This window comes from Micropterus dolomieu, linkage group LG05 (genome assembly GCF_021292245.1).
Source record: "Micropterus dolomieu isolate WLL.071019.BEF.003 ecotype Adirondacks linkage group LG05, ASM2129224v1, whole genome shotgun sequence".
Taxonomy (NCBI): Eukaryota; Metazoa; Chordata; class Actinopteri; order Centrarchiformes; family Centrarchidae; genus Micropterus; species Micropterus dolomieu.
The window spans coordinates 8,049,515-8,067,014 of NC_060154.1; the positions used below are offsets into that span (position 1 = coordinate 8,049,515).

The 17,500-nt window shown below is 39.0% G+C and overlaps 1 protein-coding gene and 1 long non-coding RNA gene across 4 annotated transcripts in view; one reads left to right on the top strand and one right to left on the bottom strand.

The window, feature by feature from the left end:
• The window catches only part of LOC123971146, a 5,156-nt gene extending 2,889 nt beyond the window's left edge, over positions 1-2,267 (bottom strand). Inside the window, exons 1-2 of one of the 2 annotated variants that reach the window (XR_006825139.1) lie at positions 2,161-2,267; positions 642-818 (exon numbers count right to left, since the gene is read on the bottom strand). This is a non-coding gene — a long non-coding RNA (uncharacterized LOC123971146). The remainder of the gene's footprint in view (positions 1-641; positions 819-2,160) is intronic. The other variant, XR_006825140.1, reaches the window with a different exon arrangement.
• cachd1 (cache domain containing 1) overlaps positions 1-17,500 on the top strand; it is a 101,332-nt gene that overhangs the window by 40,446 nt on the left and 43,386 nt on the right. For both annotated transcript variants that reach the window (XM_046049801.1, XM_046049802.1), the window contains exon 3: positions 4,801-4,949. In XM_046049801.1, coding sequence (XP_045905757.1) covers positions 4,801-4,949 — 149 coding nt within the window. The remainder of the gene's footprint in view (positions 1-4,800; positions 4,950-17,500) is intronic.

A 17,500-nucleotide genomic window follows, 5' to 3' on the forward strand; every position in this document is an offset into this window, starting at 1 on the left:
TCTCATGCTACCACTAGAGTGAAAGCACCACCAGCATTCAAAAGTGACCAAAACATCAGCCAGGAAGCATAGGAACTGAGAAGTGGTCTGTGGTCACCACCTGCAGAACCACTCCTTTATTGCGGGTGTCTTGCTAATTGCCTATAATTTTAATTATTTATATATATGTGTGTGTGTGTGTGTGTGTGTGTGTGTATATATGTATATATATATATAGTAAATGTTTTTTGTTCATTCCATAAAATGGCAGTGTCTGGAAATACAACTTTTCCAAACTGTTAAATTTCTCTAAAATCTCATATTGGTTTCATTATGCTGTAGCATTTTAAATACACCTTTTTAATACATTAAAGATCTGTAAGCAGGAGGTTTTTTCATTTTCATATTAGAAGACATGTCATGACATTACATTTCACAGATCATGCTGAATAGTTTTATCACCATCAGTAAAGTAAGTAAACCTTTTTAATGATCATTGGAAGCAACATGTCGGCTTCTCATAGCAGTGAAAATGCACTAATGCGATTACAAAATCAGTACATTCAAGGAGAAACAAGACATTTCTACTTGTGTGTGCTCAGTTTTTTCGTACTGCAAAACTCGACTAGTGTACCTGTTCTCATACACATCCCTATACTAACCTCTTCCCTGCACTCCAAGTAAGTCTTCGTCTTGCCATACACACTACTGTCAGTGACAGTGGTCGAAGGTTGGCTGGCAAACCTCAAAACTCCAACACAAGATTTCAGGTGCACCAGTTCCACTCACTCCAGTACTGCGTCATAACCTGCCCCACTGGGTGCTGCAAACCCTAAAAGCTTGTCGGAGAGTGGAGAGAGGAGCCCAGTGTTTTTGAGAGTGTGGTTAATCTGCAGGTTTGCTTTGGCTGCACTGTGGCAGACTGTAACCGAAGCTTTAACTTGCACCGCTCAAAGTTTCTGGTTTCTCTTTAGTCACATTGTTAAAAGTCGAGTCTTACTTTCTCCTTCTTCCTCTCTCTCCCTCAGCTATGGAAATACTCCTCAGCTGAACACTGGCCCATTTTCCCCTTTTAATACAAAGTCCACTGCAGATAATTGCCATGCTGCCATGCATGGACCGTACTGTGTGTGGGGGAGTGTGGCATTTGTGTTTAACTTTATGTCCGTGTGTGAGAGTGGACATGTGTTTTGCTGTGTGTGTGTGTGTGTGTGTGTGTGTGTGTGTGTGTGTGTGTGTTTCTTGTGGTGGAGTAGGTGTAATTGTGGGCTGTGCCTCAGGCCCCTGTTAAACCTCTAATAGGAATAGGGGTGGCTGATTAGGTGTACAAGCGGTCAGTGGGTCGCAGTACATTTCCCTGTTCCTGGTTTGAATCGCAGCCCTTTGCAGGCACCAGTAATTATGGGATGTGAACAAAGGGGGTCCAGTTACTGTGGAAATGAGCCTTTTTTTCAGTATTCAACAAGGCTGAGAAGGTACAATGGCTTTGGAAACTATTCAGACCACTGCCATTTTACAATTTTTTGAATGCACACATAATACCTTGAGATGAAAAGTTTTACTTGATTTACACATGTATTCAGACACATTGATGCAACTCTCTGAATACATCAGCTTTCAATCAAATTCAGTTGAGTGGTTATGATTCTGCTAGTTCACATAATAGAGTATGTTACACTTTTGGATTAGCCTACACAACTTAGTATATTTTTCAAAGTTCAAACAAAAAATTGTTAGTATACACCCCAAAAAATATTGCTAACTAAAGGCCACTGTGACCTGAACAAATAAGATAATTTCATGAAAAACAACGTTTGCTAGCATTATTAAAAGAAGAGAGCCTACTTGGCCAGTCTCTGTGTGAAGACTGCGTGATGGTTGGATTGATTTAGTACAGTAACAAATGAGCAGTAAAAAAAAAAAAGTATAGGCTGTCAAATGAGATGCATTGTCCTCCATGCCAGGAAGAAACAAAGTATTATCAATAAAGATCAACATAAGTCCCCATAGGAAGTTTCCTAAAAATAGTTAATCTAGTAAAAATAAAAAGCGTAATAGTGTAACAGTTTGCCCATCAGCTAGCTACTATAATGGCTAGCTAGGTAAGCAGTAACTGATTGCAGAAAAAATAGATTAGCAAATCAATAACTACAAAACAGCTGTAATAAAAAGAGTACCTACAGATAATGTTCCAACAAGGGTATTTAGGGAGAAGATAAAAGATGCTTGTCAGTATTTGCTTGGACACAAATCTAACAAAATGGTGGATGTAACAATGTCAGTTAAAGTGGTATGGACCTGTGGCTGGAGTGGTTGCTACTAGCAACAGACGGTTCAACTGAAACCAACTGCTGTTTGCAGAATATATACTTCGATGAGGTGCTCTGGTGGTCCTGCTGTATATCCCTCTGCCGAAAAACACTAGTTGGATGTCTTGTACATAGTCAGGCTGTGTTATGCATTCATTGTGTTCTATAAAAAAATCAGTTTACCTTAGTCAGTTTTTTTTTTTATGGTTATCATCAAATAATGCACAAATGTGCTTCAAAACATCCAAACTCTATGCTCACCACATGATTCACAGTTCCTAAATATTTCACAGTTTTCAGATGACAAGGTAATCCAAAAGTAATCAATTCTAACTAGTAATTAGCTCTCAAACAGATCTTGAGTAAACCAGTGGATCATGTGACCGCTTTCACATTAAGGGGATAATCTGTAACAAATGACATGCATGTGATGTTTCAGATTTAGTGGATGTGAATTCCTCACAATTATTCCTCCTAACATCCAAGGCATTTTGGCAAAAGAAAGAAAGAACAGGAACCTGTTGTGAAGAGCTCCCCAGGAGGCTACTGCAGAGCTGGTTATTAGTTTCCTCTAAGGAGCTGAACCCCCATTTTGAGATGTGTGCTCATCCAAAACCATGTCCTTCAAAAGAAGAAAGGCAAAGTATAATTCATGCATGTCCAGGGGCCTGCATTAAAGGGCCCCAGTAAACACTGACTGAATTAGCTATTTTACCTTTGTTTAGAAACACCTTTTTCTGCTTCCTGGTTTTCATGTATTTAAAGGTAAAGTACAACAAAATTCACAAACTCAGTGACAGTTGGATGGATCTTGCATCTGATTTTTCTCTTTTATTTAGGACCATAGTGTATTTATAAAGTGAATTGTGCAAGGCATTCACAAAATGAAATATACATGAATACACTACACAAGAAAGCAAGTGGTAGAACCAGGTGCATTCATGTAAAAGCTAGAATGTTATAACCTAGAAACTGTTTGACGCACTTCTTCTTTTCTACAAATAACAACAATGCCTCTGGTCTCAGCTTTGAGCTTTCACTTAATTTTGGCCGTGTGTTGTTGTATTTTTAGTGTGGATTTTATTATTAAATGATGAAGGCTTACTGTGTTGAAATGAAAAATGTTTTTTGTTCTCATCCATCATTTGGCTTTGCTTTTAACAGTGATGGATTGTATACTTAGTTCAGCCTGAGTTCTGGGCATCTTTGATATTGCTCATTGTAGTTTGTGATTATTAAATTGTGTATCTTTGTGTACTTGTGTATGCATTGATTGGACATTCAGAAATGACTTACTGTGTGTGAAAATTTGTCAGTCCCACAGTTTACCTGAAAGCCTGTCTATATTAAAGTCTATAGTCACACTTGTAGATTTATTCCTGGATAAAATGAAGGTGTTTGGTTTGAGGTTTGCAGTGTTACATTTCTGGGAAATTCCTGAGGATAGAGACAGCAATGCGTGCTGTCTCTAAACCACTGTGCAATACTGGTGTTTATTTAATATCCATCACCTCTTTGTTTCCGGAAAAGGCTAAATTTAGAAGTAAGCTATATCTATTAAAGCTTAAAGACAGAAAAGAAGGCAGATGTAACGGTGAAAGGGAGCTTGTTTGAGAACAAAGCAGCAAAAAGATAGAGGGAAGGAGATGCACTAGAGAAGGAAGCAGCAAATAGAAAAAAGATTTATGAAAAAAATAATGGAAGCAGCAAATGAGATACAGTGAAGATGAAATACAGAAAAAGGTGTTTGTGTCATAATAGAGGAGCTGGTCTAGGTCAGTTTCTTTATTCAGCTGTATTAATGTGCTTGTAGCGCTCTCTAATTAATAAACAGAAGGGGGAGGGAAGAAATCAGTGGACATGCTTGAAAGTAAACTCCTCTGACCTGCTAAAGTACAGTTAAATACACAGTTAAATAATTTTATCATTGTGATAAACAGTTTGTTTGTATGTCTGTGTCTTTAAATAAGCGACTGAGGCTAATGCAGTTTTTCACTTTGATACAATATATTTAACAATTTAAGTTTTTAGAGTTTTGTTGACATACTGGTCGTATGAAAAAGTTTTATTTCAAAATTACCAATAAAGCAAAATCATAAAGGTCAAACTTAAAGAAAGACTTCTGCATAATGTTTATAACAATAGCCCATCATTTTAAAGAACTACTTTAATTGGTCCACTCTTTTCGACAATATTTAGCCCCAAAAACACACTGAGGTCATAACATGTGCTATTAATGTGCAACGACTTGCAACCACAGTTAACAAAACCCACCATGTAAGTACTAATTTTATTAGGTGTCAATACCAAATGAGTAGTGTTTGAACAGGCTTAGTGGTATTGATATACGTGTGTGTGTGTGTGTGTGTGTGTGTGTGTGTGTGTGTGTGTGTGTGTTCACTTGCGTGCCTCCGTGCATATGTAGATTCTTGATGAGATACCTGTAATGAGTTGGAAGTTTTTGTGTTTTACTTTAAGTCTTATACATTTTTTTTGTGTTTTTCTTGAGCAGTTGGCCAAAAAGATTCGTGAAAAGTTTAACCGCTACCTGGATGTGGTGAACAGGAACAAACAGGTGGTGGAGGCCTCATACACCGCTCACCTCACCTCCCCACTCACTGCGATACAGGATTGCTGTTCCATACCTGCATCAATGATGGAGTAAGTAACTTCTCTTTATCACGCATACGTGCACATACACATTGTTCTCTCTTTCTTTGTCTCATAATACTCTTTCATAACACTCTCACAAAAATCTCTGCAGGAGGTTCATTCTCAGTCTGTAAACCCACCTCCCACTGTTAGCACCTGCATACAGCTCTCTATACATTGCTTTATGCTTCAACCGCACGCACGCACGCACGCACGCATACCCATCTCTCCCTTGTTTCAACATGTTTTGATCATCTTTGGATTACATCACATAATTTCCAGCCTTCAGCAGTACTGGCACACTCTGATATTTGGCAGTGTTAAACTCTACCCTTCTTGCAGAATCTATTCAAGCAGTCAGAAGTTGTGCCAGTTGTTGCTTTGCTGTAGTGTACCTTAACATTAAAAGTTTTATGGTACTTGGTGCCCAGGAAGGCAGCGAAATATTGGTTTTTCATGGATAATGATATTATTCGAAAGCTTGGAGATTTAACCGCTGTGCCAACATCATTGCAGTCACCACTGTTTAATTTCATTGTGGCATTTATGTCAACACACACATATGCTAGTGATATTAGTAACAAAATTATACAACAATCAATTTCAGTATATCTTCATTGTATACATATAGTTTGAGGACCTAAATAAACCACAGGAGTTTATGAAAAGGCTGCCCACATGCCAAAATTTATATTTTTATGAAACTGGGTGTGAGACTAAATATGTCAAATTTCAGTCCGCTACTGACAGTTTAAAATTGCACCCGCCTAAAGGATAGAGAGGATTCCGCCAATCACCAACTCCAGCAGGAATAAACACAGTTCAGAGAGAGAGAGAGAGAGAGAGAGAGAGAGAGAGCTGCTTTCAGTTCTAATCTACAGAGCAGCAGCTGTCCCCACCCCTCATCCCATCTCTTTCTCTTGCTCTGCATTTCTATCTTCCTTCCCTTTATCGGCTGATGTAGTTTTTGCTCTCTGAAGTTTTCGCACTGCAGACTTCACAGGCTGCAAGGTCACCTGTCTTTTCTTCAGCCATGTAGAGACGAGGCTGCCTGGCTTAGGGCAACCGGCCACCTGTAGCCGAATCATGCTTGACATACTGTACATACATTCAACAGTTGTTCATACGCAGCCATGTTGTATTTATGTCCCGACATGTGTACCCTAAACCTGGGTGTAAAACTATGGATTTGCAGTTTTGAGAGACAGTTTGAAGCAGAAATCGCTGAGAAAATGATTATATAAGATCTGGGTAGGAAGGATGGAATTATGCAGGGGGTGTCACAGAGGTGGTGGGGGTGTTGGTGGGTGGACATACCAAACTGAAGCAGAGTCTGACAGATCCCTGTACTTCAAAGGATCTTCCTCAGGGGAAGAAAAAGGCACGGAGCTCTCTTGCTTTAATATTTTTGGGTTTATATTGGATCATGAGATACTTTTAAGGAGCAGTATATGAATAATTTAGCTCTCTCTCTTCTGAGCACTCTGCATCAGGAAAGCTAGCTGAACAACACCTCGTATGTTAGGTTAGGCTTCCATATATTCCTGCTGTCCTACTATAAACTGATAGGAACTAGGGCTGCAACTAATCGTTATTTTCATTGTCGATGAATCTGTTGAGTATTTTCTCAATTTAATCAATTAGTTGTTTGGGTTATAAATGGCGAAAAATATCGATCAGTGTTTCCCATATACCAGGATGATGTCCTCAAATGTTATGTTTTGTCCAGAGTAAAGAAACGAGAACATATTCACATTTAAGAAGCTGGAATCAAATTATTTAAAAAAAAAAAAAAAAAAAAAGATTAATCCATTATCCAAATATTTGGCAATTACATTAATAGTCGACAACTAATGGATTATTTGATTAATCGTTGCAGCTCTAGTAATAACTGTAATTTTTTAATGCATAAACAAAATCGCTGTTCTTAAAATGATTAATAAACCGGGGGGGCTGATAAATCGGCGATATCAGCTATACTCTGCACTCCTACTAATGAGACATATTCAAACATTATTAGCAAATAGTTCAAGTACAGTATAGCTACAGTACAACTTTAAAAGAAAATTGACCAAATGGGCACCCTACTGGTCTTGTAGATAAGATGCCAACCATAGGGTTTATGCCAGAATTGGAACAGGACTTCAATTCTCTGTAGTCCACTTCAGAGTCTCCGTCATTAGTCTCAGGCATCAGCTGCTTCACGGGGTCTCCGTCAGGTCAGCCAGTTTAGAGGCGGATCAGGTGGTTCACAGGGTGTCCATGTCTGTTAGCCATTTCACAGGGAGGCCACCGAGGGCAGTGCTTAGCGCCCAGTGGTATGCTTTAATCACTGCTCGGTCTCAACAACAGGCCGTACCTGAAAATAGCAAATGTATGTGACTCATCGAGTTGGTGTGCACTTGTATGTTTATATTTTAAACGTGCAATCTCCAAGTGTTCATTTGAACAGTTCCATTGCTATGCAGCTGTAAAAGTGAGAAGTGTGCATGGGAGCAGCCCAGATGGTACTTAACAGTCTCATTTCACCAGTACTTCAAGAACAGATGTTATAAAGTTGTAAATGGACTGTGTAAGGAAAATGCTATTTATACGATTCTGAAGAGTTCTTTTACAATGTAAACAAACACTGTCTCACCAAAGAAGAAAAGAAAGGTAGAGATAGAGGGAAACAAAACATGGCAAGGTGTCTCTAGATGTTTGTTTCAAATTTCATGGCAATCGATCCAGTTGTTGTGGAGATATTTTACTCAAAACTACCCTCATCGTGCTGTTTGACCTAAAGTCTGTGCCATTTCTACATCGGCTGCTGCATCAAGACATACCTTTTGCATCCTCTGTGACAGATATTAATCCGTCTTCATGAATCAGGATTTGACTTTCTAATACCATATTCAGAAGATATGCAACTTCTGTGTTTGGGAAGGATTTTCTTTTAATAGGAAAAGTAGTTGGAATCCCTAGGGCTGTTGCGGTGAAGTAATTTCCCCAGTGGTAATATGTTGGGGCTCAACAGCGCGGTATGCAGTATTATCGCATTTTCCATCAATGAAATACTTTGATGCCATATAGCATGGTAAGAGTGTGGATCTCACCTCACTGTACAACCTTACAACGGTAGTCCAACATCGCCGAACTTGCTTGCCACATTAGCCGCGCAATATGCTAACGCAAGGTTAGCTAACCTTTAAAATAAAGAATCAAACAATACAAAACATGGCAACATTTACAGCTTCCAAGTTTGAACTCAGGCCACGTACAGCCCATGGCGAATTGTCCATGAACCATTACAGAGCTCGTTACGGTTGCGAAACTTTTGAAGCACAAATTTATTAATTTAACATGCACTAAAGTGTAAAGTATCAACATTGTGGTTGCTGCAGTGCTTGCCTCCGCGGTAGGCTTGACCAATAGCACGGTATTTCAATTTTGGGGTTATCGTGACAGCCCTAGGAATCCCATACTTGTCCAATCTATGACAAGTGTTTTGTTTGCCTTATATCTTGCAGATTTATATCTAGATTCTATGCAGATTCTTTTTGAACTAAAAAGAGCTGTCAGAAAGTACAGTATATCTTTGAGACAACTAGGGTGTGCATGGTGTAATAAAGGCTCTAACTCTAATCACAAAACGGATATAATAGGTCATATTTAATGTATAAATTGCAGGTTTCTCAATCAAATGTATTATACGTATTTGAGTTGCTGTATCACAACAAGACAATGTCACCAGAATTTTTTTCACGGATCTGCATTGCTGAACAGTACACCAAATGCGTAACTCCACACCAGTGATCACAGGATTGCTATACAATATGTATCAATATCATATGAGGGATAATATTGCAGAATGTCCAATACCTTAACTCATAAATTAAACATAAATATTAAAGACACCATAGTGCTAATACCAAGCTCCTGTTTCCTAAGAAGAACTATCACTATCTGAGGCAATGGAAGATTTATAGTCCAGATCAAGAGTATATGTGGCACCAGTGAGCAGCTATGCAGAATTAGAGCTTCATATCAAGCTGATCTTCTGGTTACTCAGTCAGCACAATGATGATACCTCTGTTTGCACATTGGAGAGGGAGATGGCAAAATGTCAGGCAGGTTGGAAGGGGGTTTGTTTAAGTGACCTTAACAGGTGTAAATGTTGGGCCACTGTCAGAACTTTTTTTCCCCTCTCTCTCCACATGCCTCTGTTAATGTTAACCTCTTCCTCACTCTTCCCTCCTGTGGTCCTTGCCTTAAACTTTTCCCTTCCTTCCCTGCTTCAATTTATTTATTCCTCCTTATCCAACGAAGGTTGAGGTCAAGGGCGAATGGACTTTAAAAGATAAGATAAGATAGGTTAAAGAAACTAGAAGACGTTTCGTCCCTCATCCAAGAGACCTCAACCTTCGTTGGATAACTATGATGGATGACTGAGAACCTTCACAGACATCTTTTATTCCTCCTTCCAGCCTTCCAATCCTTCTCTTTTTGGTTTCCTACATTAATATTCAAAGACAGATTAAGCATTGAGGAGGTCTTTGGGTCTGGCCTACTGGTCTGTTTCCAGTACTTGATACCCATTATGACTTATATCAAAAAATTGAAGTCATTATCCAATATCTCAATAAAATGCATGCAGTAGCAAGACTTGTGAAGAAGCTTGTGAGCTCATGTCTTAGGGCCCAATCTGAAAGAGCGTGCTTTGCAGGTTGAAAAACGTCTACAATAAAGAATTTTTTTTAAAAAGCTTGGTGCGATTTTTTTTATTTCTTTTTATTGAGTCATATAGTTAGTGGCTGCAGTGTTTCAGATTGTGTGGGTTTTGACGATTCAGTGTTGCTGGATTTTTGACCTCTTCAGACTTTTCCCTTCTCCGTGCACCGTGGAAGTAGGTGAAGTCTCTCATTTTAATGCAGTCAGTGCAATGGAACAGCACAAGATCAAAATCCACCAGTGTTTCCCCTCGTCTCCCTTCTTGTGAAAGAGCTGCTGGACACCAAACACAACTCCAAAATCCACTCTGCATATTGATATCACAGTCAGATCTGTTTGGATAGAGCTTTTTTAAAGCGCACTCCATTTTCCAGCTAGCATGTTACATACTCTACCGCTGCAATTCACTGAGGGACAGCAAACACATTAGAAAGGGTATTACTCTTGACGTTGGAGCTCGCACAACAGTGAGCCTCTTCAAGGTAAATGTATTCACCGGGCTTTTGGAATGGCGTATGATTGCCTCCTCTGTGGATATATATGGTTTCTGCAGCAGGGTACAGCTTAATATAATGGATTTTATAAACAGTGGATGGCTAGTAACTGCTGAACACGGCAGGTGTTGCCTTATTTAGAGCTGGCTGCTTGTTTCACTCTGTGGTATAAGGCTCCATGCCTTTTCTCCAGTGTCTTACTGAAGATTTGTATTTCCAAAATTGAAAAAACTGTTTTTGTTCCATCTTACAATACGCCCCATGGTTTTTCAGAACTGACGCATTGTATATATTTCAGTTTCATTGTGGATGAAAAGCAAAAAAAGAAACCCCAATAAATTGTATTTTGAATCATTCTACAAGGACACACCAGTCCCATTAATGGAGCTGTCTACTGAATTGTCCTCAGGATAATTTCTAATTACAGCATAGAGAACAATCCCTTTTGGGACGTATGGTAATCAAGCAATACATTATTAATATGCATATTCAATGGAAGAATTATTTAAAGCACCATGTATTCAGTTTAGAACATTCATGTATAAGAGGTTGGATTTGTACAATTACTCTTCATATTCCGTGAATCAACTCAAGATTGTATTGTTGTTTGTGCTTGTATCTGGTGAGTCCAGGCTTTTTGCAAAACAGATTTTTTTCCCCCTCATTAAGATTTCTGATCAGAATCGAAGCCCTCCTCCCTGCTCTCCCTCTCCCTCTCTCTCGTTCTCATATGTTTTTTGATGTGGAATTCAAAGCTGCTGCAAATGTATTTTTTATCTGACACACATTTTGCTGAGCGTCCTGCCCACCCCTTCTATGCAAACAGAGTTGAAGGAGAATGGTAATGACTTTGGCCTTATGGGACTCTAAATGAGTCAAGTTCAAACGCAGTCTGTACATCACAGCACCTGTCAATCAAACCTGGCCAGTGCCAGAGTGTGTAGCATGTGTGTTTACGTGTCTTGTTGTCTGTATGTTACTAAGCCAGGGGGTGATGGTGGGGGGCAGTCTAGTTGGAGGGATAGAAGGATCAAAGAACCCAGGCTTGGTGCAGTACAGAACAGGCTGCTCCTCTGCATACCTTTCATTTTGTCAGCTCTTAACTCCAGAGATATGGGCTTCGGAAACCAGGCTTTACCATCAACACACACATAAGACATATAAGAAATATATACAAATAACGTAATGCAGTTGCTTAACACTAACACAAATTACTGAAAAATGATATGTGTGACGATGTTCATAGAAAAGCCACGTGTAAACATGTGCCGATTGCAACACGTGTCTCTCTTTTTTTTGACTTCCCTTCAACACATTTGGGTGTGTGTATGCTCACGGACAACGCTCCATTACTGGGCCAGAGCTTCTTGTAAGGGTTAGTTACAGTGCAAGTAAGCAAGGCTTCAATGACTAGCACAGCATTTTAAAAATAATACCATTGTTCAATATGAGTTAGTTTGGATTGCAGATGAAGGCAGTATAGCTTATCCGCTTTTTGTTAAAGCTTTGCCAACAGAGACGTATCCTCAGTGCTAACAGTCACAGTGTTAAACACACGAGATAAACTGCATGTTACAAAATATTGCTCTTTAGGGCCAAATTAAATTGAAAATCACACCAAGGAGACAGATATGTGTTAAGCAGCTGTTCACAACCTGGTTGATAAGGAGGTATGGAGAAAAACTTCAATTCTGTGGCTCATTAAAATTTTGAATAAATGAACATGCCACACAAGAACAGCCCTATATTGTATTAGTTTCGAGTCTGGCTGATGTAAATATAAAATTTTAATTATTTTAGAAATTTCTCTAATCTCAGTCTGTAGTTACCACTTTCGTCTCCTCAAATACCATAATCCTGCATTGGACCGTAGAAGTGCCTCTCAGTGTCAGCCCAATACAGTGTATTTTACGTAATTGTTAAGAATATGGGAATGTAAATGTCTTCAATACCTCAGGAACTGGATCGTAGTGCTATTTAGTGCTCTTATCTCCTGAATGAGTCCCTCCTGTACTATCCAATCAGGGCTCCAGTATAAGTGTAGACTAGGAAGAGAATGCATAATGTTATCAAAATACTTACCTTACACAATAACCCGATATGTTTTTATTACCTTAGAATGAGCACTTTATATCTACATAACCGGTAATCAGTGTTTGATCCACATCCATCAACCTACGGACGCCTTTTCAATTCCCTAGTATCTCCGTGCAGAGAACATTTAGGGGAATCACGTTCTCTGACGGCTCTTTCAGAGGTGTGTCAAGCAGGCTACAGACTCTTTTAATGTCGTTCAGAATTTTTCAAAGTAAAAGCTCAGTTCAACTCCAAATACAGCATTACAATAAACAAGCTTCTCACACTTTTATTTTGGAGGCAAAACCACTAAAGAGGAAGTGATTATCCTGTTGAAAACAGACGCCCCCGGTACCGGGGGCGATGGTGCTCTGGGCGCTGATAGAGATTTTTTTTCTTCTTCGCCGTTTTAACTCCGAAACCCGCCGATGTTGCTCCGAGTCTAAGCGAGCGCCATCTTGATTATTGCGCAATACCTGCAAGCTGCCTGCCTGCTGTCGTCTTTTTCTGCAGAGAGGAAACATGCCGCTTGAAAACATACGGTGTTTTTTGCCATTTTGTTGCCGATCCGTTGGATATATATAGACATTGGGTTTCAAATGAAAGGTCTGCTCAAGCCGGGTCGATTGATACCCCCCCCCCCATCAATGTGGGATGTTCCGTTCTCAATCTACAGGTCTGTGAAGCATGGGAGTGCTTTTGGTGACAGGAATGTTGATGAATACTCCTGTTTTTATCCATATTTCAATATTTTGTCATTTGGAAATAGGTTATATGGACTTAAAAAGTGTTTTAAAGAGATCTATCAATAAAAGTCAGCATTTTAACAATAAATATTGCCAAAATATGGAAATTCGCTGGGTACATTTGAAAATGTTGTATGATAACTGTTTGTTTATTTTCATCAGATTTACAGTTACAATTGCATTCTAGGTGTATTAGAAGATATTCAGTTGCATTAAAAGCTTCCTCAGGATTGTTTTGATGGTTTATTGCATTAAAATATAGCTTTTTTACCAGGCGAGGATAAAAATATCAGATTTTTTCTTTATTGCATCTCCATGTAGTCTGTAAAAATAAAATAAATATATTAATACACAATGGATTCATATTCCTTAGCTTCTGAATTTTCAAAGGAGACCAGAATTATGCATCTAGGCCAAATGGTTGAGGAGTTATTCCTGATTCATTTTGGGTATGTAATTTTAGGCGTTTTTTCTGGAAAAAGGGGTCTGTTTTCAAGTAAAGATAATTTCTTCATAAATGTACCTAAAGAAACCTAATTTCTTGACTGGCAATTCTCTGCTGTCTCAGAAGAGACACCTTTTGTGCTGTGTCAGCCACCGTAGCTGTCATATGCTCTTTGAAACGGTAGGGGGCAGTGGTAGACTGGACAGTTGGTTACAATTTGCAACCCTCACCACTAGATGCCACTAAATCTTACACACTGAACCTTTAAAGGAGACCTATTATTATTCTTTTCCAGTCCAATATTGTAGTTCTGTGACTCCTGTATGGCAGCTTTGCATGATGGATAACATGTTAGACAGACTGAGGCACTGGGTGGGGATCTCTGGTACTGCCTTACGATGGTTTTCATCCTACCTGTCAAATAGGAATTTGTGTGTCTGTAAACAACTATGTGTCTTCTTTCTGTCCAGTTAAATATGGCGTGCCTCAGGGGTCGGTCTTAGGACCCATTTTGTTTTCCTTGTATCTGCTTCCCCTTGGACATATTATCCATAAACATGGTATTTCTTTTCATATTTATGCTGATGACACACAAATGTACTTGCCCGTCAGATCCACAGACCCTGGAATGCAGAGTTCACTTAACAACTGCCTTTGTGAAGTTAAAAAATGGATGTCAAATAATTTCCCCCAGCTGAACTCAGACAAAACAGAAATCCTGGTCATCGGGTCCCAGCAGATGGCAAAACAGTGTCATTTGCTGGTTCCCTAGTAAATCACATTAAGCCTGTTGCAAAGAACCTTGGTGTTTGGTTTCATTTAAATTTTGAGCAGCACACCACAAAGCTTGTTCAAGCATGTTTTATCAACTTAGAAATATAGCAAAAAGTCGATCTATTTTAACTTTTAAGGACACCGAGACCATTTTACACGCCTTCATCTCATCACGCCTGGATTATTGCAACAGCCTTTTCACTTGTTTAACCCAAAAATCTACTGATCGACTCCAGACTGTCCAGAACTCAGCTGCCAGGCTTTTAACCAGAACGAAGAAATATGACCACATTACTCCTATTTTAGCTTCATTACACTGGCTCCAAGTATGTTTTAGAATTGACTTTAAAATTTTATTCATCACTTTTAAAGCTCTTCGAGGCCTCTAGCCTTGTTATATTTCTGACCTTTTAGTCCCATACACACCAGCACGTACCTTGAGATCCTCGGGCCGAGGTCTGTTCCAGAGTCTCGACTGAAAACTGAAGGGGACAAAGCGTTTGCTGTCAGGGCCCTGAGGCTTTGGAACAGCCTGCCACAGGAAATCAGGGCCGGTATTTATCAAGCTTATCAAAGTGCCATTTTAGTCTTAAGTGCTGAGAATTCATGAAATTTACTCCTACTTTTAAACTTAAGAATAAAAGTAAAGTATCAAATTTCTCAAAGCTAAGAATCACTCTTATTCTCCCAGTTATTTAAGACAGCTCGAGAGGTCTCTCAAGTGGTTAGGAGTTGCCAGTAGGGCTTGTGATGGCACTGTGGAGACAGACATGCGGAGAGGAGAGGAAGAATTCGGACGACGCGCAGTTACTAAGACAGGGTCGGAACGCGCAAGCATAAACTTTATCAGTGAGTTGGTGAGGGACGTCATCTCACCACTGACTTTATGCAGTAATGCGTTTTCTGTTAAATTGAAGGTGGTGATGACGCTTCGTTTATTTGCCACAGGACAAACGCAGCAATGCTAATGATTTTTGCCCGTCACAACCATCAATAAGCCGAATAATTATGGAAACAATTTTAGCACTTACAGCTCCACACACTGTCACATGTTTCATCGACTTCCCAACAATACCCCCCGTAATCTGACAGAAGCAAACACAGTTCATATTGCCAGCAATACAGGAGGATATTTGATGGCGCTGATATAAAGATAAACTTTTTTTTATCTTTCATTTATTAATGTATAGGCCTATATCATAATGTATTATCTTAAAAATTCTTTATTGTTAAATGTGTGTTGAATATAAAAACTCCCCTTAGGAATTTCACCATTCAATGTGAATTTATCTGAGAATATTCTTAAAGAAGGAAATCTATTTAGTGATTGGTCCTTGGCGACATCTTTATCCAAAATCCTGTTTGCGGCACAGCAAAGTGTCGTAAATCAGCACTAACACTGATACTTAAGATTTTGTCCTACACTTCACTCAAATTGGGGCTATGATGCTTGATAACTAACTTTTAAGCACAGATTTGAGCCAAGAATTTTTTTACTCTTAGTCAGTTCTTAGCAGTGTTCTTATGAGTAATTCTGAGAAGCTTGATAAATACTGGCCCAGGTTGGCTGAGTCAGCGAACTCTTAAGTCCCTTCTTAAAACATACTTTTATAGGAGAGCCTTTTCCAATTTTATTTGACTTTATTTTATCCCTTTTATTTTATTCTATTTGACTTATTTTATATTTTATCTTAAATGTGCATTTTAGTCTTTTCAATGTGTTTTTGCTTTTATCATGTATTGTTTTTGTGTATTATTGTCTTTATACTTGTTAAAGTACTTTGTAACTTGGTTTTGAAAAGTGCTCTACAAATAAAGATTATTATTATTATTATTGAAAGTTCAAAAAAATATTTTTTTCTTATACTGATTCTTCATGTAGGCCTTCATTTCAGCCTCTATCTGAACAAGCTGTAGATGCTCCTGTCTTGTTAAACCCCCCTCTAAACGCCCCCTCTCAAAGTCCTCTGATTGGCCAAGACCAGAAGCATGTTACCAGGCTGTTGATGTTGCTGGGCGGAACAGGCAGACTGAGCTGCAGTGCGTTAGTATGGGAGCACATGACCATATATGGAACACTGGCTCTGTCTGGCTCGGTATTATGTAGAAGGGAGCCATTGGTAGAAAAAGCAGTTCAAAACGGAGGTTCAGAACGGGAGGAAACCTGAGGATTTTGCTCACAGTGACTGCGTTTACATGCAGCCAATAACCCGTTCAAAACCGGGATATTAGCAATAACCCGGTCGCGAACGGCCATGTAAACACCGGCAAAAACCCGAATATGCTCATATCCCGGATTTTAAAAAACAGGATATTATAGCTGGGGTACCCCTTTTCTAACCCGAATTTTTGGTCATGTAAACGTGTATCGGCATATCCCCATAGTGATTTGTGTTCTGCGCATGTTCTATTCGCAAGGAATCTTGGTCTTTTGAGTAGAGGAACTTCTTGTATGCGCCAAACCCGCGTGCAGTATACGGGGTAAACATGGTGAGACGCAGCACAGCACCGTACTTCTGGAGCGAGGAGGAAACCAATTTTTTAATTCATGTTGTCAAAAACATGAATATAATGTCTTTTGTTGACGGTAGAAAGTACAGAGATACTGACATTTACAAGAAGGTGACCGAAAAAATTGGAAATGACGCATATTGCGTCTTAAGGTTGTCCGTACGTCCAGACGTTAACCGTGCGTCGCCGTTTACATCGGGGTAGTGCCAATTGATTACAAATTCCATGTATACAGGAGTAACTCTCTCTGCTCACGCATGTAAACGGGTTATCCCGAATGTTTCAGAAACCCGAATAGTGACCTTAACCCGAACATAACCCGAATATTGACAGCATGTAAACGTAGTCAGTGATGCTGTAACTTTGGCCATGTTTAACATGAACATCCAACATTATAACATTGTAGATGAGTCATAAAAAGTGGGAAAATATAATAGGTCTCCTTTAACTGAGATTTTCTCAATGAGACCCTGTGAAGATTTTTTTAAATATACTGCAGTCTCATCTTCATTAACACAAAAAATAAACAAAGACTAAATCTAGCCAAAGAGTCCCTGCTTCAGCAATAACTTTCCCTGGGGTATACTCTCTTTGTCTTTACTATGACATTGTATTATCATTAGCATTGTATTTAGCCAGGGAACAGCCATATATAATATTATTATAATCAATACATATAAAAATATAATCAGTACATAGAAACATTGAGAAATAATGTCTCAATGTCAAACTTGTTTGTTGAAAATAAAAACATTTGACAAAGAGACTGATAATACATTGGGGCTCTGTGACACATGATTTGAA